The sequence below is a fragment of the Manacus vitellinus genome, unplaced genomic scaffold (genome assembly GCF_001715985.3).
Source record: "Manacus vitellinus isolate BGI_N305 unplaced genomic scaffold, ASM171598v3 scaffold_76_pilon, whole genome shotgun sequence".
In the NCBI taxonomy this organism is placed as follows: Eukaryota; Metazoa; Chordata; class Aves; order Passeriformes; family Pipridae; genus Manacus; species Manacus vitellinus.
Genome location: NW_021940796.1, coordinates 1,935,751 through 1,959,123, shown reverse-complemented (window position 1 = coordinate 1,959,123; position 23,373 = coordinate 1,935,751). Strand labels below are relative to the sequence as shown.

At 52.9% G+C, this 23,373-nt stretch overlaps 2 protein-coding genes across 2 annotated transcripts in view; both read left to right on the top strand.

Annotated features, from left to right (window-relative positions):
• Positions 1–222: 222 nt before the first annotated feature.
• Positions 223–23,257, top strand: DHRS11 (dehydrogenase/reductase 11). The gene is made up of 7 exons (XM_018084812.2): positions 223–384; positions 11,360–11,569; positions 17,354–17,448; positions 17,885–18,014; positions 18,613–18,705; positions 19,347–19,412; positions 20,528–23,257. The coding sequence occupies exons 1-7, from the start codon at positions 253–255 to the stop codon at positions 20,567–20,569; spliced, it is 768 nt and encodes a 255-aa protein (XP_017940301.2). The 5' UTR covers positions 223–252; the 3' UTR covers positions 20,570–23,257.
• MRM1 (mitochondrial rRNA methyltransferase 1) overlaps positions 23,149–23,373 on the top strand; it is an 8,258-nt gene continuing 8,033 nt past the window's right edge. The window contains exon 1 of the mRNA XM_029964624.1: positions 23,149–23,200. Within this exon, the coding sequence (XP_029820484.1) occupies positions 23,149–23,200 (52 nt within the window). The remainder of the gene's footprint in view (positions 23,201–23,373) is intronic.

The following is a 23,373-nucleotide window of genomic DNA, read 5'->3' as shown; positions in this document are numbered from 1 at the left end:
CCTCCCACCCCAAACCCTTCCCCGGTAACTCTCATCTCCCGGGGGGAGGCAAAGCCCAACCCAAACATTCCAGCCGGGCACGACGCACCCCCACGCTGGGGCTGAGCCCCCGCAAACTCAGCGCACGCACCGTGGTGGGCGTGTCCTCGCGGTGGGCGTGTCCCCGCGATGGGCGTGTCCATGGGCGTGCCCGGCGGGGCGGGGCGGGCGGGCGGTGCATTGTGCGCGGGCGGGCGGGGCCGGGCCGGGGCCATGGAGCGCTGGACCGGCCGCGTCGCGCTGGTCACCGGCGCCTCCGTGGGCATCGGCGCGGCCGTGGCGAGGGCGCTGGTGCAGCACGGCATGAAGGTGGTGGGCTGCGCCCGCAGCGTCGACAAGATCGAGGTACCGGCCGGGGAGGGCACCGGGGCGGGGGCGACTCCCCCCGCGAGGCCGCGCCGGCGGCGGGGCCGCTCCCCGGGTCACCCTCGCCGTGTCCCCGCCGGGGTGATGCCGAATCCCCCTTTCCGGCAATCCCCTCCCTCCATCCCCCCCGCCCTCCATCCCTACCCAGCCCCGGGCTCTCTCTCCCGGAGCCCCCGGCCCCGACGGGAGGGTGGGAGTTGCCCGAGCGAGGAGCGCGTTCAGTTTTGGGGGGTTTGTTTTGTTTTTTGGTTTTTGGTTTTTTTTTCGAGACGCTTCTTATCGTGGTTAAAAATAACACCTGCCCGGCCGGCCCCGGGAACGGGAACGGGCTGCGCGGGTTTGGGGCTTCCAGCCCTTCGGCTGTTTGGGAGACGGGGTATTTTTGTGGTTTAATGATAAAACAGAGTTTCAGCCCTTTGGGTCCTTAACGTGTGGCTCGCCCCGACGAGGGACATCGCTAAAGCCGCGTCAAAAACCTCACGGCGTTGGCTTGAAAAAGATGCTTAAAAGAAGTGTTTTCTCTCGATCCTCCTTGTATTGGGTGCGTTTTGTCGGCTCTGCCTTGCCGTGGTATGAGATAAGGCTTATTTGCTATTTAAGAAGTTTCCACTGAGGTAGGAAATAAGTTGTAGTCAGCTTAAATATTGCCGTGCTGGTTGTTTGGTGCCCAGGGATGCAGAGGAGATCTGTACAACATCCAGGGGTTGTGTTTCCTTAGCCAAGGTGATAAGGATTCACCCTGACTGCGCCAAGAATAAATTGTCCAAAATTCACGGGAGCCAAGGCTTGGCATTGGTGGTGTTGCTGAGTGGGGTTGAGTAAAGGAATGCTTGGTAGAAACCAGACTTTTCCCCCGTTTTTCACTGTGGATCAGAAAGATGCCACTTGCAGAGAGAACACACCAACGTGACTTATTGAACTGTCCTCTGGGGCTTTGCTTCTAATTTTGGACTTCCCAGCTTTTTGCTGCTGTGGTTTGCAGGGAAAGCCGAGCTCTCCAAGGGCTCTCCCACGTGCAGCTGACGGTGTTTAATGTGCTTCTGCAGCCTGGGAGGCTCTTAGAGCCCCACGGTCCCTGGCAAAGGATGCTGTAAAGGATGTTGTTGTTTCCCGTTCCCCTCCAAAAAAGACAACAAAGTTATTTCCAATGTTGCTGTTTCCAGTAGTGCCTTTTCCTTGGGTTTTGTTTTGGAATCTTTTCACTTGGTAAAGAAATCAGTGAAACTTGGTGTTTTCCTTCAGTGCTGCAGAAGAGTTTCCTTCCTTTCTGAACCTCTTCTGGCCAAAACACAGCATGGATTTAGGAATGGGAGTTCCTGTAAAGGCTTTGCCTTTCTGTTTGACTCTGCACCGGGTGCAGCCACGCTTGGGGCAGTGATTTCTGGGGTTGCAGGGGGTGCACAAGTGCTGAGCAGTGCTGGGGCTGCTCACACCTCCCAGCCCTCTTGTCGTGCTTCAGAAACACGTGTTCCCAGGGCAGCTGATGTTTGTCCCTGTTTCCTCCCTCTTCCCTGGGACCGAGGTGTGTCTGCAGTGTGCTGTCATTTGTTTTGGTGGGTGTCTGGACTGTGTCTTGCTGCGTTGCTATTCTGGGTTTATTTATTGTGAAGCATGTTTCCTTAACGAGGAAGAAAATCCCAGAAGTGCTGCCTGCTCGGGGAAGGGAAGGTGGTGGAGCGGGAGGTGACCCAGGGTCACGCTGGGAACAGGTCCATCACCTCGGCCTGGCTGCCAGGGATGCTGTGTCAGCACAGATGGGGCTTTGTACCAGCTCCATGCTTCAAATGAGAGCTGAGCTTTCCTCCAGGTGCTTCACCTTGGGCCTTTCCTTTAAAAAAAAAAAGAAAAAAGGAAGATATTCAGTCTTAGGACTGTGGAGCTGCCGCCGAGGGTTGGGATTTTTGGCTGTTGGAAGCCACGTCAAGGAGCAGGAGCTGGTGTTGGGTGTGGGATGACTGTGCTGTGGCTGGCACTGTGGGTGATGCCAGACCCCATCCCTGGAGCTGCTGCAGGGCTCCTGCCCGTTGGATGCTCCGGGCAGGAGAAGGAGATGGGAAGGGCTGTGCTGTCAGCGCCCCGTCAGCGTGTTCTCACCTTGGTTGGTTGCTGCACAACCAGAGCCATCCACAACCTCCACTCCTCTGCTCTCCCTGGCTCCTGGTTTCCCAAGTCACTGTTGGTCAGGAGCAGGAGGATGGCATCCCTGCAGGAATCCTTGCTGGGGATCCCAGGGATGCTCTGCTTCGGGAAGCACAGCTCGGATGTAAAGGGCAGGATGAGGTTGCAGTGCTGGAGTCTGGGGCTGGAAAGTGGTGATGGAGGGACAAGAGGAGAGGAATATGAAGGAGCTGAGGAGCTGGGGTTGCCAGAGCATCATGGCCATAGTTCATGGAATCATGGAATGGTTTAGGTTGGAAGGAACTTTAAAACTCATCCCATTTTCCCCCTGCCATGGGCAGGGACACCTTCCACTATTCCAGGTTGCTCCAAGCCCTGTCCAACCTGCCTTGGACACTTCCAGGGATGGGGCAGCCACAGCTGCTCTGGGCAACAAAGTGACTGCAGGACAAATCTTGTTGCTGTTTTAAAACTGAATAATTTGCTAAATATCAACGTGGATGATGTTGAATATGATGATGTTCAGAGGAGCAAACCAGGAAAAATATATCGAGGCAGCTTGAAATGGAAAGAGGGCAGAGAGTAGGGTTTAAACCCAGGAATACAATCCTGACTTTGTAGCAGAAAAGCATCTGTTTTCATCAGTGTTCTGCACGAGTCACCAATTTTAAGGTGAAGTGGCTGGAACTCCTCTGTGTTGTGGTTTTATAGCCCACAGTAAACTGGGGACTGAAAGAGCAGGTTGTCTCGTGGAAATTTTAGCTCGGGCAATAAACACTGTGTCAAGATTTCTTAATCTCTTGGAAAATCAGATAAGGGCTTGAGGCAAGATAACAAAGGAATTGCAGAGTTGCGGGTTTGGCTCTAAACCTGTGTGGAGACCCCAGTGCTCTTTATTTGACTTTTGAAATAAAAACGCTAATGCTTAAAAAAACCTGCAGAAGTGTCCTTTTTTCCCTTGCAGTGGCTGGATTTGCAGTGCTGTCCCTCCCTTGCTCCCAGGCAGCCTCGTGTCCCCCCCTCATGCAGCTTTTTTGAGCGGAGGCTCTTCCTGCGGGTCACCCGGCGGTGACTTTAATAGTCAGACATCGAGGAATGAAATATAATTAAAAATGGCTTTATTTTACTTTTGCATGCCAGGAGGTAATTCAGGTTGAAGGCTTGTTTTAAATGCGAAGCCTGGAGGTACTAACAGCTGTCAAGGACTTTCTGGCGTGTGCTCGCTGAGCGTTTCCTGCTCCTCAGACACGGCCACGCGTTCCAAGTCAGGAGCTTTAATGAGGCAGCCGAGCGTTTTTAGCAGCCTGTAAGGCCAGGCTTTTGGGGGAAACTGCTCCCTGGGAGCTGATCACCTTCACAGGGACCCACTTTGCTGGTCACTGGGGTCTCCAGTGCTCAGGGAGACTCCTTGAGATTTACAACCACTCCATCCTGCAGCCAGAAGGCAGAGGATCCCTCTGATGGCTTCACTTCCAGGCTCCTCAACTTTCTTCCTCCCAGTGTTTTCCAGAAGTTTATGTTTAGTGTCTGACTTCTTGCAGCAGCACAAAAAAGGGAGAGTTTCCACATGCGTGGGACAAAATGTTCTCCCCCCTCAGCTGGCAGCCCCCTTTTTTGCTCTTTTATTCCACGTGATCTGTAAATTTTATTTCACAGGGTTTTTCCCAGGGATGGGGGAAGACTTGGGAGGGTTTGTGGTAAAAGCAGGTGTGGTAAGGGCACATGGGTATGCCATGGGTTTTCTCTTGGAGTACAGGGAGGTACAAGGCAGGGAGCTGTTTCCAAAGGGTTTGCAGTTGATGATAATTTTTTATAATTAAAATTAATGTATTTTTATATTTGTAGAGAATGGCAAAAGTGCTGGCAGGAGCTCTCCCTCCAGCTCCAGTGTCAGAGCCCTGGATCCATAGCATGGCCAGGGCTGTCACTGATGGGAGATGCTCCAGCTGGGACAGTCCCACCCACCTGCTTCATTTCAGGCAGCACCTGATGCTGCCACACCAGAAACCACCCAGCAGCTCGTTCATTCCTTGGATACCTTGCTCCAGCATGGCCAGGGACATCATGGATGTCGTGCTCCAAAAGAAACCCACCTTTTCCTCCCTTTGTTGGAGTGTGCAGAGCAGGGCCGTGCAGGGAGCAATAAATGTGGTTTAAAATGCAAGGTGTAGCCAATTCATTCCAATGCATTTGTGACAGGTATTGATCAAAGGTAACATTTATAACCAGGGACGGCTTTGCCAAGGTTAGATCTTGCTCAGGAAACAGCCTTTGATAAGCTGAGCTGTTGATTGCAGGTTGGAGCAGCCCAGTCTCTGAAGGGGTCAGTGCTCTCTTCCATAAGCACCAGGGCCCTGTGGGAGGAGGAAGGAGCTGAGTCTTCCTCGTGGGATCTGAGCATCCTGAGCAGCCATCTGGGGGCTCTCTGGCCACCTCCACCCAGCACTGCCCAGGCTAAAGGTGCAAGGGAGGCTCTTGACCCCTTCCACGCTCCAAGCAGTTAATTAACAGCTACTTGTTTCATAGTAGGTGAATGTGGATTTAATCACTTGCGTGGTTTAGAGGTCACCCGGTGACATTTTGGCCTCCCCCTGTGGGTGTCCCTGCAGTGCTGGGTGTCCCTGGTGGGGTCTGTCCCTCTGCCCCACAGCCAGGGATGGGTTTTCATGGGGTGTTCCCAAAACCACAGGTTTCACCTCTCTTAAGGCAGGAGGAGCAGCTTCAGGCAGGATATTCCCAAGGCATGGTCCCTGTGTAATAAATGACCTTCAGAATCTCCTTGGCCTCTGGAAGGGTTTGTTTTGTGTTTGACAAGGCCTTGCCTCAGGGATGGTGGGTACTCAAGGCCTCTCAGGTGCTTTTATTGCCACTTGTCCCTGACCAGATCCTTTTCTGATAAACAGGAGAGATCCCATAATTGCAGCCTTGAGTGGTGGGAACAAATGCTCTGCTGTCCCCATGGTTTTCCTGAGGCATGAGGGGGAAGAGTTGGTTTTAAACTGGGTTAGGACACCCCCTTTCTCCCCCAAAATGTGCTTTAAGAAGGTCTTATTGCAGCAGCCCCCCCTTCTCTGCTCCTCTGTTCCACTGGGCTTCACAGCAGAGCAGCAATACCAGGGCATGTCGTGCTCACAGCCCTAAACATAAATAACTGAGGCTTTCCTGGGATTTTGGAGATGGGATGGGCTGGGGTATGTGTTCTGCTGTGTAACGAGGCAGATCTGGGAGCTGTCCCGTGCCTGTTTCCCTGTGTAAAACCTGGCAGCTGCTCTGGGAAGGTTGGGAGGGTTGTCTGGGAGCAGCATTGGACATGGAGGGGCTGTGTTCTGGATTTATGGAGAATATCCTGGAGCAGGGAGGTCTGAAAGGAGCTGGCACAGCATTGGGGAGAAAATATGATAGAGAAAATAATGGGTCTTGTTAATAGTTTAAGCTCTGCAGAGAGCAGTGGCTGTGCTGAAGTGGAGCTCTCACCCTCATCCTGCCCGTGCCCACCTGGGAAGTGTTCCCGGTGATTTCCTGGCTGGCAAAACCATCGTTGGCCCTGCCCACCCTGGGTCTGTAAAATGGGGGCAGAGGACCCCTGGTCTTGCTCCTGCAGCCAGCCCTTGCTCCCCGTTGGGCTCTGGCAGCTCAGCGCAGCTCTGCCCAGCTAAGCCGGGGATTAGCCCCGGCGCGGCCGTGAGCGGCGTTGGCGTTGGGGCAGATGTTTAATCACAGCCCCTGCAGCTGGGCGGCCCTGGAAGTGCCAATCCCAGAGGCTGCTCTGCTCCCACGCGGGGCTGGGACCGTGTGGCAGCCCCCCTGGTGCCCGTCAGTGGGTCCTAAATCTGGGCTGGGTCAAAATTCAGGACCCGTCATCTGGATTTTGGTGCCGGGGCGCTCCGGGGGCTGGTAGGGGAAGGCCCCCCGTGCCCCTCCCAGCGTGAGTTAATCTGCCTGTTCAGAGAGGATTCCTCGGGATTACACGGGCGGGCGGGAGCGATGGGACACAGCGATGCTCCCGCGGGGATGGTGCTGGGAGAGCGGGAAAGGTCCCGGCTCTGCCAGCTCTGGAGCAGGGCCAGGGCCACGCCGAGGGGTGTTGAGAGGAGAAGAGGCCAATCTCGTGCTCTGACGTCGGGGACCTGCTGTTCTGGTACTTGTGGTACAACTGTGGGGTGACAGCCGTGGTCACACCGAGGGGGGGGGCTCGGTCCCTCTCCGTGGGTCTTCCTGGGACCCCGAGCTCGGAGCTCAGCAGTGGGTTGTCATCTGCTGCTGCTTCGTCAGGATGCTGAGGCTGGGAAGGGGTGAGTCCCCCAGTGATCTGGGAATGAGTCCTGGATACCCTCGGGGGTGCTCCCAAGTCTTCCTCACCCTGTGTGGTGACAGACTCGATTCTGTTTGTTATGCAGGGTGGGCATGGGCTGGTTTCCTGATATACTCAATTACAGATGTTATTCAGGGTGGGCATGGGCTGGTCCCACCTTGGACCTTCACACCTTGGATCTTCAGGGTATGGCTGGTTTCCACGGACCTCTGACCACACCTCAGACGCGTCGCCGGGCACCTCAGACCTTCCCTGCTGCGAGATCAGGTGGAGTCTGGCTTGATTTAATTCCAACAGATCATCTTCCCCGGCTCCCCGTGTGGGGATGACACACACGAGGCACGTGCCGAGATCTGAGGGTGTCAGGCTGGAGCTGTGCCCTCCCAGCCGTGTGTTTGGGGTTGCCTTGGCAATCCGGGCGCCGCTCCAAGGGCTGGTGGAGCACCAGGACAGCGGCTCCAGCCTCAGTCAGAGCTCTGGGGCTGCCTGAGGATGCCAGGGAAGGGTCCACGTGCCGGGTTAGGTGGGAACCTGCGTTGTGCAGGCTGGGGCTGGGGCTGGGGAGCAGCCAGGCTCCTGTGGGGCCGGGTTTAGGACAGTGGCACCTCAGAGGGAGGCAGAGCTATCGCTCTAATGAGCTGTCATCGGGCAGCAGCGTCTCCTCCTCCCCCACGCCAGCCTGTGGCGACGTGATCTGAGCAAGCAGGGAAAAAATAAAAGGTGCCTCCAGCCTTGACATGAGTAAGGAGGGGTTGTGTGAGTGCCTCGAGGCAGCAGGGACCTCCAGGCAGTGCCAGCGGGGCGGGCGGGCTCGTGTGCGGCGTTGGAAATTGAAAATTAAGTGAGCTGGGGAAAACACCATCTTGGGTGTTTAACTACTGAGAAAGGGCTTGGAAAAGAGCAGCGTGAGTCTGGAGCAGTGTGGGAGGGCAGTCAGCAGCTCTGGGAATGGGTGACTGCTCAACTGGACCCCGTTTAGCAGGAGTCTGGCTCCAGTGCCTGGGAAGAAGGGTGAAGTGACATTTATCCTTGGATCACATGTGGGCCAAAAGTACCCACAGCTCTAGGAGGGGGCTCAGTGTGGTTATCTCCATTTTCCAGTGGGGACACAGCTCTGGATCTTGCCCACAGAGCACTGTGGAAATAAACCCCAGTCTAGTGCTTTATTCACTGTACGTCTCTTCCTCTATTATGCTGTTGTACTGTTATTAAATCTTAATTAAAAGAAGCTTCAAACTTGCCAATCAGTGAAATGAAAGGGTTTGTAAGCCTCCAGTTTTCTTCCACAGCTGTGATGCTGTTCATTAGGATTTTTCTCCTTCATTTCCTATGGATAGCACAAGTAATTGGGGTGACTTCGGTGCTTTTCCAGTTGGTTTCTTGGTGCAGTTCTGTATTTGAGCACAAGCTCTATCAGTAGGACTCAAGCACCTGTGATGAATGGCAGGTTAGATTAAAAATTACCTAATGGTTTCTCCTGGCTTTAATCTCTCTGAACTAAACATGTCTGAAGTTAATGGGATGGTTTGCCAAATAAAGCCCTACGTGGCTCTTGTCTTTTTTTCCTCCCCTTAAGAGTCCCTTTACATTTTTATATCAATTAGTTTTGTAAAACTGTTTTATCAAGACTGATTGTAGATGCAAGGCACTGTGCCCATTTCAAGTGTCATATGCACAAAGAGCATTAACCCCTTCTGGGGAGAACTGATGGAGCCTCAACGTACCAAAACCATCCCAGGAATGCGAGGCATCCTTTCAGACTGGGTAGCACATCAGAATTGAGGGGTTGCATCCATGGCAGTGGATGGCTCCAGGTTAAATGTTTTAACATCTCTTTCTTCCTTATGTTGCATTATCCCAGTCTGTACCAGCAGCAGTAGCTCCTGGCTGTCCATTCCCAAGCATCCAGTGATAATGGTGTGGGACAGAGACACTGGAAGTGTCCAAGGCCAGGTTGGGCAGGGCTTGGAGCAACCTGGTCTAGTGGGAGATGTCCCTGCCCATGGCAGGGGGGTGGAACTGGATGGTCTTTAAGGTCCCTTCCCACCCAACCCATTCTGTGGTTCTGTGCTTAGGTTTTATTTCAGACTTTCATCTCCAGCCACTGAAGGCTCAGTGTACTGTACTGGTGTTGCATTATGTGGTGACTCTCACATTGTTTATGAAATGTGGAAAACCAGCTTTTATTTCTTTCCTCCCTGTGCGTGGTGTGCTCAAAGTGAAATGAGAATTAATTGAGTGACTTAACGGATGCTCTGAAAAAAAAAACCCTGCAAGCTCCGTGACTCAGAGAGTTGCTTTTCCTAAGTCTCTTGAAAACTTGCCTGCAGTTGATGTTTCTTTGAAGAGCCCGTGGTGATGACTCTTTATCTCTGGATGGTTGAAGCACATTCAGCCCCCTTGGATGTCAGTGGTGTTCAGCACTTGGTTTTCAAAGAGAATTTGTTAACACAAGTGCAGCCTGAGAGATGAAAGGAGCCGTGTTGAGTCTCGTTCGAGACACCAGACAGGAAAAGAAGGATCTCGAGAGATACTTGATTTCCCTGGTCAGCTGTGGCAGAGAAGCCTTTCTCTGAGGGGGAAAGACCTTTCTCTTGGTGCATCTGGAGACTGACTGGGAAAACAGGATGGGCAGCTCCAGCACCACAGTGCTGTCCAGAGCACACAGGACGGGTCAGATTGGAGGGGACCACAGTGGGTGATCTGGTACAACCCCCCTGCTCAGGCAGGGGCATCCTAGAGCACATTGCACCCCGTCCTCCATCTGCCCCTTCATCTGGGCTGCAGCCTGTGGGCAGTGGCATTGAGAGAGCCCACTTAATTAGCATCACAGTGATTCTTCCCATAACCTTGGTGCCAGGGAAGTGACTGAGGGACCCTTTGCCCATTTTTCCCTCTTTTATCTTTGCAGGAGCAAGGCCCCATCCCTGGAGTGGTTTAGCACCTTCCAGCAGCCCTTCCTACTGCTTTTAATTCTCTAAGTGCTGCTTTTGCAGATTTTTTTCCCCCCAGCTGTTTTTTTTCAAGCGTGTACTCTTGATCTTTGAAAGGAATATATTTTTTTTCTACCATTATCAGCACAAAATCAACAACACTGCGTGTACAGCAAAGTGCAGCCAGCCCCAGGGGGGCACAGAGAGGTAGGATTCAGTCCCTGGGGCACCTTTGTTCGAGCAGAGATATTGTCTAGCTCAGCCTGAGCAGAGCTCTCCGGGGATCCTGATGCTGCTGGGATGGATCGATCTCCAGCTGAACTCGGCGTGTCCGTCCCCTTCTCGCTTGGTGCTGTGAGAGCAATAATAATCATTCTTGTGTTACTGCAGTGCCTCCCCTGATCTGATAGTCAGAAAGGAGAGTGGAGTCTGGACCAGAGCTGTGGGGCTGGGCTGGTTTTTGGCTTGTGGCCCTTGGAAGGTGTGGGTTCCTGGAAAAGGCAAAGCGGAACAGCTTTAAACTCACTGCTCAGGGCCTTGGCCCAGCTCTGGGGTGGGCTCAGCTATTGGGAAACACTGAAAATCATTTACCAAACAGAGTAATTAAAATGAACACGCTCGGGGCACGGAGAGGGGTTTGGAGCTCCTGGAGTCTCTGTCCCTGTCCTGAGCAGGCACAGCTCCCAGCCCGGAGCTGTTCCACAGCCGCCTTCATGTGCCATCACTGTCTGGGGTCCTGTGCTTCCAGCCAGGAGATTCCTGTGCTGGGCCTCGCTCCTCCTTTTATGAAAGGCAGTGAATCGCAGTCCTTGGAATGCAGGGAGGAGCTGGCAGGAGTGGGAAAGCCGCCTGTGGCAGGGGCAGAGCTTTATTGCACCCGCTGCAATGTCACGTCGGCCACAGCGCCGTGGGCGACGGCGTTCGAGTGATTTGGTGGACGTTCGTAGCCAGAGTCCATCTCTCCGCAGGAGCCAGACATCATGTGGCTCTGGCCCGGCGCTGGGAGCTGTCACTGTCGCTGGTGTGACACATCAGGGATGAGATGCTGCTTCTCATTAGCATCAGGGGGTAAAGGGCATCCTGGGGAGGATGTGGGGCGGTGGCAGCAGCAGCTCTTGCTCTTGCCTTTCCCCTACTTTATATCACCCAGTCTGATAAGAGATCAGGACGTTTGGAGGAATTGTTGGAAATGGCTAATGAGGAATTGCCAGGTGTGGGATTGCCACATCCCTAGTCCGTGCAGCAGCCCCGCAGAGCTGCAGCCTGGTGCCACGGCGGGATTTGTCTGTGTTTTGCCAGCACTGTTCACCTTGAGCTGTGCTGCCTGGGGTGATGGACGAGCACTGAGGGTGTCCTCGAGCTCAGTGACGTGAAGGCTGAAGCGCTCAGCCTCTCGTGGGCATCGATATTTCCTCTTTCTTAATGAGCACCACGGTGGTTCTCCCCTGGCGCCTGCTTCTAATCCCGGCTCACGCAAAGCCGGCCGTGGTTTGTCAGCCCTGAGGTGTGTCCTACAGGGAATGGCTGGGCAAGCTGCTCCACGAGGAAAGGAGGCTGATGGCTGTTTTCTTCCTTCCTTTCTCTTCCCTAGAAACTGGCAGCTGAGTGCCAGAGCGCCGGCTACCCGGGGACCCTCATCCCGTACAAGTGTGATCTGTCCAACGAAGAGGAGATCCTGTCCATGTTCTCGGCCATCAAGACCCTCCACCAGGGGGTCGATGTTTGCATCAACAACGCGGGGCTGGCCCGCCCCGAGCCCCTGCTCTCGGGGAAGACGGAGGGCTGGCGGACCATGATAGACGTGAGTAGTGCCCCTGAGGGAGGGGGAGCTGGGCCAGAGTTCTCTTTCTTCTGGTACTGTTGTCCCATCTACTCATTCTATGTGTGCAGAGCTGAGCATCTGCTTCCCAGCCTGCTCTGACATGGCCTGGGTCTGCTGCTTGGGAAGTGGAAAGACATCCTGCCCTGCTGAGCCACACACCCTCACCCTGGAGTGTGGAAACACTCGGTACCTTCAGTACTTCTTCCCTTTAGCTCACTGGCTTTCTAGAGGGTGATGAGCCTCACTCTTTTTTTCTTCAATAAAACAGGAAATCGAATGCCAAGTGCTGGCTTTTGTAGCTAATCCTGTTAGTTGTAGCAGTGGGTTGTAAAATGGGCAGATTCTTTTTGGCCTAAAAAGCCGTAACGCTTTTTGTCTTTATAGCTCAATTTTCTGCCCATAATCTGGTTAGAGCTGGATGTGAGCGAGGCCGTTTCGTGTGCCAAAGTGGGAGTTGTGCAAATGGCCCATCCCATTTACAAGCAGCACCTCTCCCTGGGTCTTCCTGTCCTGAGGTGCTGCTGGGCATCTTTTTGGGACTCCACTGTTTTTTGTCATTATGGGGTGGCCCTTTTCTGCACGAACCAGTGGCAACCACAGGGACTGTGGGACCCCGGGGCAGTTTGTGTGTCCTTGCAATGGCCCTTCCTGCAGCTCTGGCCAGTGAGGTGCTGAACCAGGAGCTTTTCACAGAGGTGATTTCCCCTCCTGTGCCACCTACTCCTGTGCACGAAAGCATCATCCTCACAGGTGCAGGAGTGGAACTCAGGGCTCTGAGTGATCCTTGTGGCACCCTCAGCAGCACTGAGAGCTTGTCCTAGTGAAGGGAAGGACATGTCTGTTGGAAAAGCTGCTCAGAGCTGTGGGCTCAGGGCCACTCTTTCTGACACTGGAGCTGGCAGGATCTGTCAGCTCCCGGGGGCTGTTCATCCAGCAGCAGCCTCGGGGGCTGTGCAGAGCAGGACACAGAGGCACTTTGAGGCCTCAGGCTCCTGCTGCCGGGGCAAGAGCTGCCATATCCTGGCTAATTAAGTTCTTGTTAGGATTTTGGCCGGACTGCCGGCCGCTGTGACCGCAGCCAAAGCAAGCTCAGCTCAGCTTTGTCTGCCCAGCCAGGCTTTGTGGGCTGCCCAGCCCGGGTCACTGCACAGCCGCATCTCCCGGCCCCGGTTGCCATGGAGTCTTTAAAGAAAATTAAGTGAAGTGTAGCTGAGGCTGAGCTGGAGTTTAGGAGGGCACTGCCTGGCGCTGTCTCGCTGCGAGCCGGGTTTGGGGGTCGCCTGTGCCTTATAAACTCCTCGTGCTGGTTGCTGTGACCGTGTGTGGGTGTCTCTGTGGGTGCTGCGTGTCCCCCCCACCCCGTGCTCCTCTGTCTTTGTTCTTCTCACCTTTTGTTCTCTGTCAGGTGGGCAGGCTGGGGGGACTCCTGGCTTTTCCCAGCTGAAGGCCCTTCCCCTCCCTGTGCTCCCTTCCCTGGACTGCTGGGGTGGGAGTGCTCCCTTTATCTCACCTTCCACCTCTCTTGGGGAGAAAGATTTTGGAATGGGGATTGTCCTGTATGAGACACTTCAACGTTGGTGTTTACAGTGGCTCAAAGTTTGGGAGCCTGGGGTCTCCCCCTCCCTGTGGGTGATGGATGGGGTGGTGGCCCCACAAGGGCAGCCTTAGGAAAGCAAGCTGGGAGTGTGTTTTATTCCCAGAGGTGATCTGTACAGCTCCATCCGCTCTCTTTGCTTGGCAAAAACGCTGTTGTAGCACTGGGAGCAGCCTGAGACATCCAAGATTTCTTCCTTCACTGGCAGATATTTTCCTCTCACCACCCTCCCAGCAGCTGGTGGGTTTGTTGTGTAATGGAATAACCCCTTTAATGCAAAGGTGAGGCCCTGGGGAGCTCCAAAGGCTTCACCCACCTCAGCCTGGGCAGCCTGACAGGCCTGGGCTTTGCTTTTGGTCCTGCTGGTGAGTGGGAGGAAGAGCTCAGGGTAATTCCTTTCATTGTGTGCCTCCGTTTCGTGGCTGCAACTTCCCTGCTTGGAAATCTCTCTCTCCTGGCTGTGCAGGCACTGGAGTGGCAGTGCTTTGGGGGGGATGTGCAGTGACAGTGGGGTTTGGGAAGGGGTGTGTGGTGGGTTTGGGGGGGATGTGCAGTGACAACTCTCCCTGCTGTGCCACGCCAGCCCCAGGGAAACTCTCTCCAGGCCCATTCCTCTCAGAGGGTTGGGATGGGGGAAGGCTGCCAGCACCTTTCACGGGCCACTGGGCTTTGCAGAGCTATGTGGGAGCAGGGAGGCTTCTTGCAAAGGTTCCTTGGAGAAAGGTGTTAGAGAGCAGCAGGGTTTGAGGTGCCTTTGGAGAGTTCCAGTGTACTTCTGGGCTGCAAGATGGGAAAAGTTTCTGAGCAGCCATCAATCTATCGATTTAGGAGGCATTAGGGCCTTAAATTAAAGGCATTTTTTCTTTTTGGTAAATTGATTTTTGTTTCCATGCATTTTTTATGAGCTTTGAGGCTCTCTCTCCTTCCAAGCTCCCCTCTCAGTATCCCTATTCTTGCTGTACATCTACAGTCCAACCCATGTTATCATTTGCTTATTCCTCTTCTTTTGTAATGTTCCAGTTCCTTGTTGTCTGGTGGGGGTCCCCCCTGTTCCCAAGGGGGGAGCTGCAGGAGTCTGATGTGAGGAGCTGTGGATGTGTTGCTTTACAGCAGCACAGAGCCCAGCGTTGCCAGCCAGGAAATCCAGTGTGGGAGCAGGAGGGAACGTGCTGCCTCAGGCAGGTTCTGAGCCCATCACCTCTTGGTTCACAGCTTCCCCCATTTTCTCACTTGTTGTTGAGATTGTGTTTGACTTGAGGCCGGAGCAAAGTCCTCCAGCCATCCCTGATCTGCACAGGGGGGGCTGGGGCTGGGTGCTGTGCACCCACGGGCTCCAGGCTCTGGGATTTGAGCAGCTCCTTCACATTTTACCTACTGACCTTTACAGCCAGGAACTCAGGCTGAACTTTCCATTTCCACTGTTCAGGGCACAAAGCACTGCAGCACATCCTCTCGCTCCTCTAGACACTAAATGGGTTTGATTCTTCTTGGCATCATTCATTGGCCATACAGGCTCTGCTCTTCTTGTTTCTATAAACCATCTGTGCAGAGATATGTTTTCCTTAACCTGCCTTTCCAGATGTGCTTTGGAACCAGGATACTCATTTTGATGCCTTAGAAAAGGCTGACTTTCTGGGAAGTGAAATGCTCAGCACTTCTAGGAACGGGATCTTTTATGTCCTTCCAACCTGGCAATGGGAACTCATTAATTACTAGAAAATGTGGCCTCGTTGTTTCTGTCACATGAGCACACAGGGCTGTCCCAGGCTTGCTGTCTGGGGCAGGGTGCAGGTGTGTTGGCCAGCCCTGCTAAGGGACCTTTGAACTTTTCCTACTTAAAATAGGAACGAGGCAGAAAAATGTCTTGTGTGGGCATTGGTAACAACAGCCTGGAGGTGATACAGCCCTAAGACTTGCTCGTTTTCCAGGCGTGCTTTTAGCTTCCCGAGTTCCTGTTCCATGGTTTGAAATGGGATTTCACCGCAGAATCCAGTGGGAAAAGGCAGGGAGGCAGTCCCAGCTCAGCTGCTTTCCAGCCAGTTGTTCTGTTGTACCGTGGTGTTTTATCACACGGGCTCGGGGCTTTCCTATGTGGCTCTTGATTAGTACCTTGCTTTGCCAGTCACTGTCAAAATGTTGTACCTCTGCCCCCGAGGGGAATCGCTGCTCAGTGAGTCGGGGCTGGAGCCGGGCTCAGGCTTTGGGCTGATATTACCCTCTAGTGGCCTGTGGAGATGGACTCGGGGAGTGACTGCACCAAAAACGTGGTGCCTGGTGGGTTCCTGGGGCAGGGAGGGGAGCTGGGATGTTGCTTGTCCCACAGGGTTTTTACACCAGCAGTTGCCCAGATCTGTGTCCACAAGGATTGGCTCCTCACTGGTTCCTGTATCGGGCTGGGGTGAGTTACTCCCCCTTTCCCTGCCCACCTTCCCATGGAATCCCAAAGCCTGCACACGCCCTGCCTGCTCTGGGCTTTGCTCCAGTGCTGAGGGGCCACTTCTGCTGCCACGTCTGCCCTGTTTGTTCCTTGCACAGCCCAGGTGAGCTCCCCACCACCAGGTCAGGGCTGTGTCTCTGCAGCTCCAGGCACGGTGGCTGAGCTGTCTGGCAGTGACTGTGCTTGACCAGAGTGCACTTGGATGAGGGTGACGACTCTCCTTGTGTTGCCTGGGTACTCCCACGGGCAGATAAACAGGCTATTTATGTGTGGCCAAGACAAAACCCACAAGCATGGCCTCTTGTAATGAGTGGGAAATAAGGACCGAGACAAAAGCAGTGTCTGGGAGATCCTCCGGCTGCCCCTGCTCCTCTTTGTGTGCTGCTCAGTAATTGCATCTCTCAGCCCCAGCCCTTTCTGCCTCTCACTTTCTGGTCTCCACACCACTGTTCTCCTCTTGCCTGTCCTTTTGTGCTAGCAAGCCTAGTTACTCTGCCTCACTCTTGTTTATAAGTTTCCCAGAGATGATCTCCAGCCCCCTCCCATATCTGTCCCTCTCTGTCCACATGGCCTTGTTCCTGCTATAAGCCCGTTTATAGTGGCACCTGCCTTCTGATTCTTCAGAACTTGAGTTCTTCCTGGGTCTTTCATTCACAGCAGTGTGTTTAAACTCGTCTGGCCTGCTCATTTAGTTGGCAAAGTGACACACTGTCAGGTAGGACCTGCCAGGCTGTCCTGCCTTGGGATGGTCACATCCTTTCTGGAGGCCTTCAGCAGACACTTTCAGCCACTCTTCCAAATCTAAACCACTGTGAGCTTAAGCAATCAGCACTGCTGCTGAGACTCCTGCTCATCAGTCTTGCACGTACCTCTGGGCCCTTTGTATTCCAGCTGGGAGAATTCCCTTATCTGTCTTCCTGGAGGCTTTGACTCTGTGTTTTATGGTCAGGGAATGCTCAAGGCAGCTGTGCATTAGTGGTGGCTCCTTGTGGAGGTGACAGGGCCGAGTTTAACTGAGCCACAGTGTGCTTGTCCGGACAGTAAGAGCCTGGAAAGCTCTGGATCCTGTGGTACAGGGCTGGATAAACTGCCATGCCCTTGCTTCCTTGGCTGATCCACTTAGGGCTGAGGCAGATGTCAGCAGGGTGACAGGTTGGTGGCTTTCACATGCATGGGGTGACTTGCCCACTCTGGCTCTCCCCGTGGCATGAGGTGATCTCTGGCTTTGTCTGTGCCCAGGAAGGTCTTTGCTGGCGGTGCCTCGAGCGCCTGGCGCTCTGACAGCCAAGATCTGGGGATTTCCTCATTAACTAACTGACCTAATTACCTGCTGTCAGTGCCCTGCCAGCTGCCCAGACACCCGTGTGCTCAGTGCTGGACAGAACAACCGGCTTTGTCTCCTGGGCAGTGCTGCCTGTGAGGAGAGGGGGGTTTGCTCTGCCTTAGTTTGGGCTCTACCCTCACACCCCTAAAATGATCAAGTCCATTTATTTCTGGCAGAGGCTGGGGCTGTCTGACAGAATGGGGTATCTGTGCCCCCCTGCCCCCTGTGACCCAGCTCATGATGTGGGGTGTGTGTATGTGCATTTCCCTCTGCTGGTGTTCCTGTTGGGAATTGCCCTGGGAGAGGGACTGGAACCTGCACTCCTGGCTTCGGGCATGAGAGGGACAAGTCATGGAGTGCCAGGCAGGGCTGCTGGGCTTAATTTCTTCTTGTTTCCTCACCCCTCAGGTCAATGTGATGGCTGTGAGCATCTGCACCCGAGAGGCCTACCAGTCCATGAAAGAGAGAAACATTGATGATGGGCATATAATTAACATTAACAGGTAAGTGAGGGGGGATGTGGGATCAGCCACGGGGGCTTCCTCCTCTTCCCTGCATTGTAGAGAGGATTAAGCACTGGAGCTTCAACCTTGGAGTGAGCTGATGGTGCCCAAGGAGGGGTTTTCCAAGGATTGTGATGGTTGATTTTTCAAACCACTCTTTTAGTCCTTGCTGGTCTAAAGCAGAAAAAGACCAAAGCAGGGAGTAAAGGGTGATGTCAACCCCTTGTGGTGGTGCAGGGCTGAAGATTGAAACTTCTCAACCAGCTCCAGAAGGCAGCCATGTGGAGAGGAGCCCATGTGCTCCCTGTGGGAAGGGAATTCCTCCCGTAGCCACCACGTCACCCTCTCTGCGTGTTCCTGACGGTGGTTTGAGTATCCTGATGGGACACTGCTTTCCTCCCAGCTCTCAGCACCTTCCTTTCTGCTCTCTCCCCAGCATGAATGGCCACAGTGTCGTGCCACAGTCCGTGGTGCACTTTTACAGTGCCACCAAGTACGCGGTGACAGCCCTCACGGAGGGGCTGAGGCAGGAGCTGCGGGAGGCAAAGACTCATATACGAGCTACAGTGAGTACTGGGGGCAGGCTCTGGGGGTTTTCCCTTTGGAAAAGAGGCAAGGGGATGCAAAACCAGTCCTCAGCACACTGGGAATGTTCAAAAAGTCCTGTGGCCAACTGTCCCGGGCTGCCTCTCTTTCCCGGGCAGTGTTTGGGGCTCAGAAGGCACAGCTGTGTCCAGGGAGAAACTCTTTGGGTGCATAAAGGGGGCATTGAATAAGCTTTTTGGGTGCACAAAATGTGGGCAGTTGCTTGTCAGGGAGTGATGGGGGGGGTCACATCAACAGAGGGGGGCAGTCAGGCTGGGCTGCTTGCTCTCAGTCAGAGCTTTTCCATGTTTTTCTTTGCTCCTCTGTCCCTCTGGGGTGTGGAGAGGGAAGTACCCACCAGCACTTCCCCAGAGGTACCTGCCACAACAACCATTAAGGCAAAGTCCACTCACTTCAACTATTCCCCTAAAACATGAGTAGGAAAGGAGAATAGCAGAAAAAGAGATGAGGGTTTTTTTGGCTTTTTCAGTGCTAAAAAGTTTTATCTCCCTTTTTTTAAAATTGTTTTACTGAAGGGCAATTACAAATCCTATTAGGATGTGCTCTGCTTTTTTCCAGTGTATATCTCCAGGACTGGTGGAAACGGGATTTGCTTTTAAACTCCATGATAATGACCCCGAGAGAGCTGCTGCAACCTATGAGAGCATTCGGGTAGGACTTGGAGAACTGGACACAGAGGGAAGTGGCTCTGATTATAGTTGAACAGTCTCTCTCCTGGCTAATGCTTCCACAGAGTGCCCAGTTCTTTCCAGGATGCCCTCAGCACTCCCAAAGTCTCAGCCCTCAAACCTCAGATTTTGCACTGGTATTTACACACCGTGTAGGTTTTCATTTGCGTTCAGTTTCCAACTCCCTATATTCTTCCTTTTGATGTTTCTGTAAACAAGTATCAGTCAGCTTTGACATTTTGCAGGCTATGATTTCTTTGTTGCAGAGAAGATGTAACAAGTAAACGTTCCTGCTCGGGGAGAAATATGAGAGCGTGTTGTCTTGCAGGTGGCACAGGATTTCTTGTGCTTCTCTGGGAATTTTTGATAAGGATGGCAGTACCTGACCTGGCAGAATTACCGTGCCAGCAGTAAAAATACTCACAACAACTGAAGAATTATCAGCACCAGACATGTCCTTTGTTAAATCTTGAATGGATTATTTTTTTTCCTGCTTGCTTGCATCTTTCTGACATGCCCCAGTGACACTGTCGAGACTCATTATTGATGGTTAGGAGAGGGGTGATCTTGTGGTTAACTTCCTGCAGTGCCCTTTGACTGAGAATCCCTTTGCTGTCTTTGCAGTGTCTCAAAGCTGAAGATATGGCCAATGCTGTCATCTATGTCCTCAGTGCCCCTCCTCATGTACAGGTAGGCTGGGGCTGGGCTGGGGCAGGGGCTGAGGGTGGAGGGGGGCGAGGGCTGCCCTGACATTTGCTGATCAGCCACTGTATCAACTCTGAGCTTAGTGAGCCTGGGCTGGGGATTAGTGGGGATCACGTTTGTTTACACTTCCCTTATGGCAGCTCTGGAATTGCACTGCCTGGACTGGTCACATCCCTGCGGATCCAGCAAAGGCTGAGCTGACTCTGTCGTTTCCCCCAGAGGGTGGTTGGGCACTGCCCAGGCTCCCCAGGGCAGTGGTCACAGCCCCAAGGCTGCCAGAGCTCCAGGAGTGTTTGGACAGTGCTCCCGGAGACAGGGTGGGATTTTTGGGGTGTCTGTGCAGGGCCAGGAGCTGGGCTGGGTGATCCCTGTGGGTCCCTTCCAGCTCAGGGCATTCTGTGATTCTGTGACTGCAGAGGAGGACTGTGCAAGACAGAAGGAATGTGAGGGATATGGGCACGTTCTGCCCTTTTGGATGGTGCCATCTGAGGTTTGCTGAGGGTCTCGAGTTGTGCCAGTCGCCAAATGACGCGTTGGGCCCGATCCTGCCGAGTGCTGAGCACCTCCCCGAGGGTGTGTGAGATGCTTGTGCTGCCTCAGGGACTCCCTCCTGTGGAACAAGAAATAGGTGGACAGCTCTGAGCTGGAGGCAGGGGGAGGCAGGAGCCGTGTCAGTGCTTACCCTGTGCAACACGAAAGCTCCTGTTGTGAAAGCAGACTTTGATCACGAGAGGCTGAACAGCCCCTCGTGTGGACTCTGCTCCTTGGGGCAAGACGTGGCCGTCTTGACACTGGATCTGTGGGGATGACTGGCCTTGTTGTCCTAAAGAGATAAAAAGTCCTGCCTGTGGCTGAAAGATAAAAGGTCCTGCCTGTGGCTGCTGGAGCAGTGCTGCTGCTTGGCCCTCTGGGATCAGGACCCAGCCGAGGATGTGAACCGTGACACTTGGCAGCCGGTGTCCCCTCGCGCCTCCCCTGGGCACGTCTGAGCTTTTATCCCTCCTGCTGAAGGCACAGCAGGCACATTTCACCTTTGCTTCTTTCTCTGCAGTGCAGCACTTCCAGTGGGCTCCAGTAAAACCCTGCCTTGTCTCTTCCAGATCGGGGATATACAGATGAGGCCCACGGAGCAGATCTCGTAGCAGGAGCAGAGGCCCTCGGGCAGCACAGTGCATCCACTCCACTTCGGACCCTCTGGCAATCCAGGGTGTCAAAGGCTGGCTGGCAACGTTTTAATCAAGTACCAAGGATCATGTCTGAAGAATTGTTTTTCTCTCCCTCTCTCTGAGCTGGTGCTGGTGCTGAGCCAGTTTGAAAAAAAAAACACAACAAGCAACAACAAGTAGTGGGTCTCTTTTCTCCCCCACTCCTTTGTGAAACTGCTTAAGAGTAAAATGTATTTGATGATAATGCAGGGAAGTGGTTTGTGGAAGATTGTTGTCTCCAGGCTGGTTTATTCTTCCTTTTGCTTTCTTTTCAAGGTTTGTTTGATCTTAGTTGCTGATGCTGTGTCTGGACCTATGTGAAGTGGCACAAGATGTTTGCCAGCTTCAGTGTGCTTAGGGTTTGAGATTTTCAGTGGATGTCATACATGAATCCATCTAATATTTGGGTTTATTTTCATCAGGTTGATTACTGATGGTGATGATGCATGTGGTGTTTTCTATTTCTTTTGTATTCCACTGCCCTAAACCCAGCATACAACCTCCCCCACCTCCCCTAGCCCTCCTTTCCCGTTCACATGGATCATGCCTGCCAAGTTTGGGGAAGTATAAATGTGTGTGCTTGATATTTCTCTTTTTTTCTAGGTAGGTAAATAGTTGGAGGAAAAGTACCTGTACTTGTGCAGGTTAGGACGATAATCTCAGTGGCATAGTTACAGTAAGAGTGAGTTGTTTGGTATTTTTAATAAAAACTAAACGTGTGCTGTCTTGTGATCATCACCTCTACCCGTGGTATCATCTCCCAGCACTCTCGATGTTTTGTATGTGATATTTGCATGCATTGACACTTTTCTGGAAACGTGGATCAGTCTTAGAAAGACGTCTGGTGCTGTTGAAATGCTGGTGCTGAGGAGCTGGAAGTTTGTCGGGAGTTTGTTTATGAGGAGAGATACAAACTCGGAGAGAGAGAGAGTGAAATGAACCATGCTGAAGGTGTCTGAGACGGAAAGAGACTTGTAGGGGTGTTTGCCTACAAAGCAGCAGGTGAAAGGGCTGGGTCAGACCTCGTGTTAGTGCTACACTGGTGCAGCCCCAGTGTTTTGCTCTGGGTTTATTCTACTTGAGAGAGGAGAGAATGGGCCTCAAAGCAGGCACGTGCAGAGCTGGAGGGCACTGGAGTTGTCTCGAGACTCTTTGCAGTGTGGTCTGTGTGTGTCCAACTTCCTCTGGAGCTGTTGGACACGTTGCCTTAAGATTTCAGATCCGCTCCTGCTGGACTCTGTGCAGTGTTTCTGAGGGCAAATGTTGGCTCAGGTGGAGCTGGGATGGTCAGTTGGTCGGAGCAGAGGATTGGAGAGCCTGAGAAATTTGGGTTTGGATGGTTTGGCTCACACCAGGAGAGCTCTGGGAGTCCATCTGGGTCACCCCACCGTCAGGGAGGCCAGAATTGGGCCACTACAACATGAGTTCAACTCCCTGCACAGCCTCGGGCAAGTCACTTTTACCTCTCTGCCTCAGTTTCCCCATCTGTAAAATGGGGATAATAATACTTACCTACCTCACAGGGGTGTTGTGAGGACTCACAAGCTTTTGTAAAGCACTTTGACCACGAGAAGCGCTGTGTAAGTGCTGAGTGTTGTATGAAGTATTATTATTAATGAAACCTTGTGATACCTAGAATTTCCTTGTGCCAAAGGTGAGCAGCTGTAGAAGGATACAAGGAGAAAACTGGCAAAATGTTCCTTCTTAATGGCAAAACAAAGGCAATTTGCCCCACCCCTTTTTTTTTTTTCCTGTTTATCAACCCATGCCCATGGTGTGTTCTGTCCATTCCTCATCTGTCACCCCTTTCTACTGACAAGTGCACAGAGCCTCCTCTCTGGATTTGGCTTTTTAATTTACTGTGAGTGAAATTCTTGCACAGCTTTAGTGCACTGCCCTCCTCCAGCTTGTTGGGGCCGTGGCTTTGTGTGGGTTCTCTGCACAGAGCAAATCCAGCAGGTGCTCTGTGCAGTGCGTGCCATCTTTTTTAAGAGAAAGGAGTTAAACTAGGAGTTGGAGGCCAAAAAAAAAAAAAAAGAAAAAAAAATTTGAGAAATGGGGAACTTCTGAGAAGGGAAAAAAAAACTAAGCAGGGATGTGGCGAAACATTGAATTGGTGGCAGCAACTGCGTGCAAAGTTCAGCAGATGTTGAAATGCGTGGCTGAGGAGGGACCTAACTTATCTCCCTGGAAAAGGAGGATTTGGAGAGAATTGCTCAAGAAGGGGCAGTTTGGGTAATTGCTCCCTGCAAACACAACCTGGCTGCCCTGCAGCCCTGGAAGTTGTTTGGTTTGGTGTTTTGTTTTTTTTTTTTCCGCCCCTCCTCAAGAACATTTGTAACATTTGCAAGTCTTGAAATCGTGCCCAGTATGTTTTTCCACTTCAAGTGTGTTTCCAGGGGATGATTCCTGCTGCCCACTCACCCCCCCATGAAGCGCAGCCCGCGGAGGGCTCGGTGCGGGTTGTTTGGCCTCCTGGAACCTGGTGGCACCCCCAGCCACCTCCCTGGGATGAGATGGGACACGACCCTGAGGCATTTGAAACCCCCGAACGGGAGGATCAACTGTGTAATTTATCAGTAGGTTTCTAACTGTGAGCTGTAAAATAAAGAATAAAAAGAGAGGCACACTGTGGCTCGTTGTGTGTTCTGTCATTTTTGTGTTAAAAGCGTAACAGCCTTTTTACTTTAACCGCGATTAAGCGGTTTTAAAGCTGTTTCGTGGTTAATTAGGCTCCTGTT

Bases quoted from the DNA above. Each gene is read 5' to 3' on its own strand.
- DHRS11 (XM_018084812.2), top strand. From the start codon at position 253: ATGGAGCGCTGGACCGGCCGCGTCGCGCTGGTCACCGGCGCCTCCGTG. The intron at 18,706-19,346 runs GTAGGACTTGGA...CTGTCTTTGCAG, and splicing joins CAACCTATGAGAGCATTCGG to TGTCTCAAAGCTGAAGATAT. The intron at 19,413-20,527 runs GTAGGCTGGGGC...TGTCTCTTCCAG, and splicing joins GTGCCCCTCCTCATGTACAG to ATCGGGGATATACAGATGAG.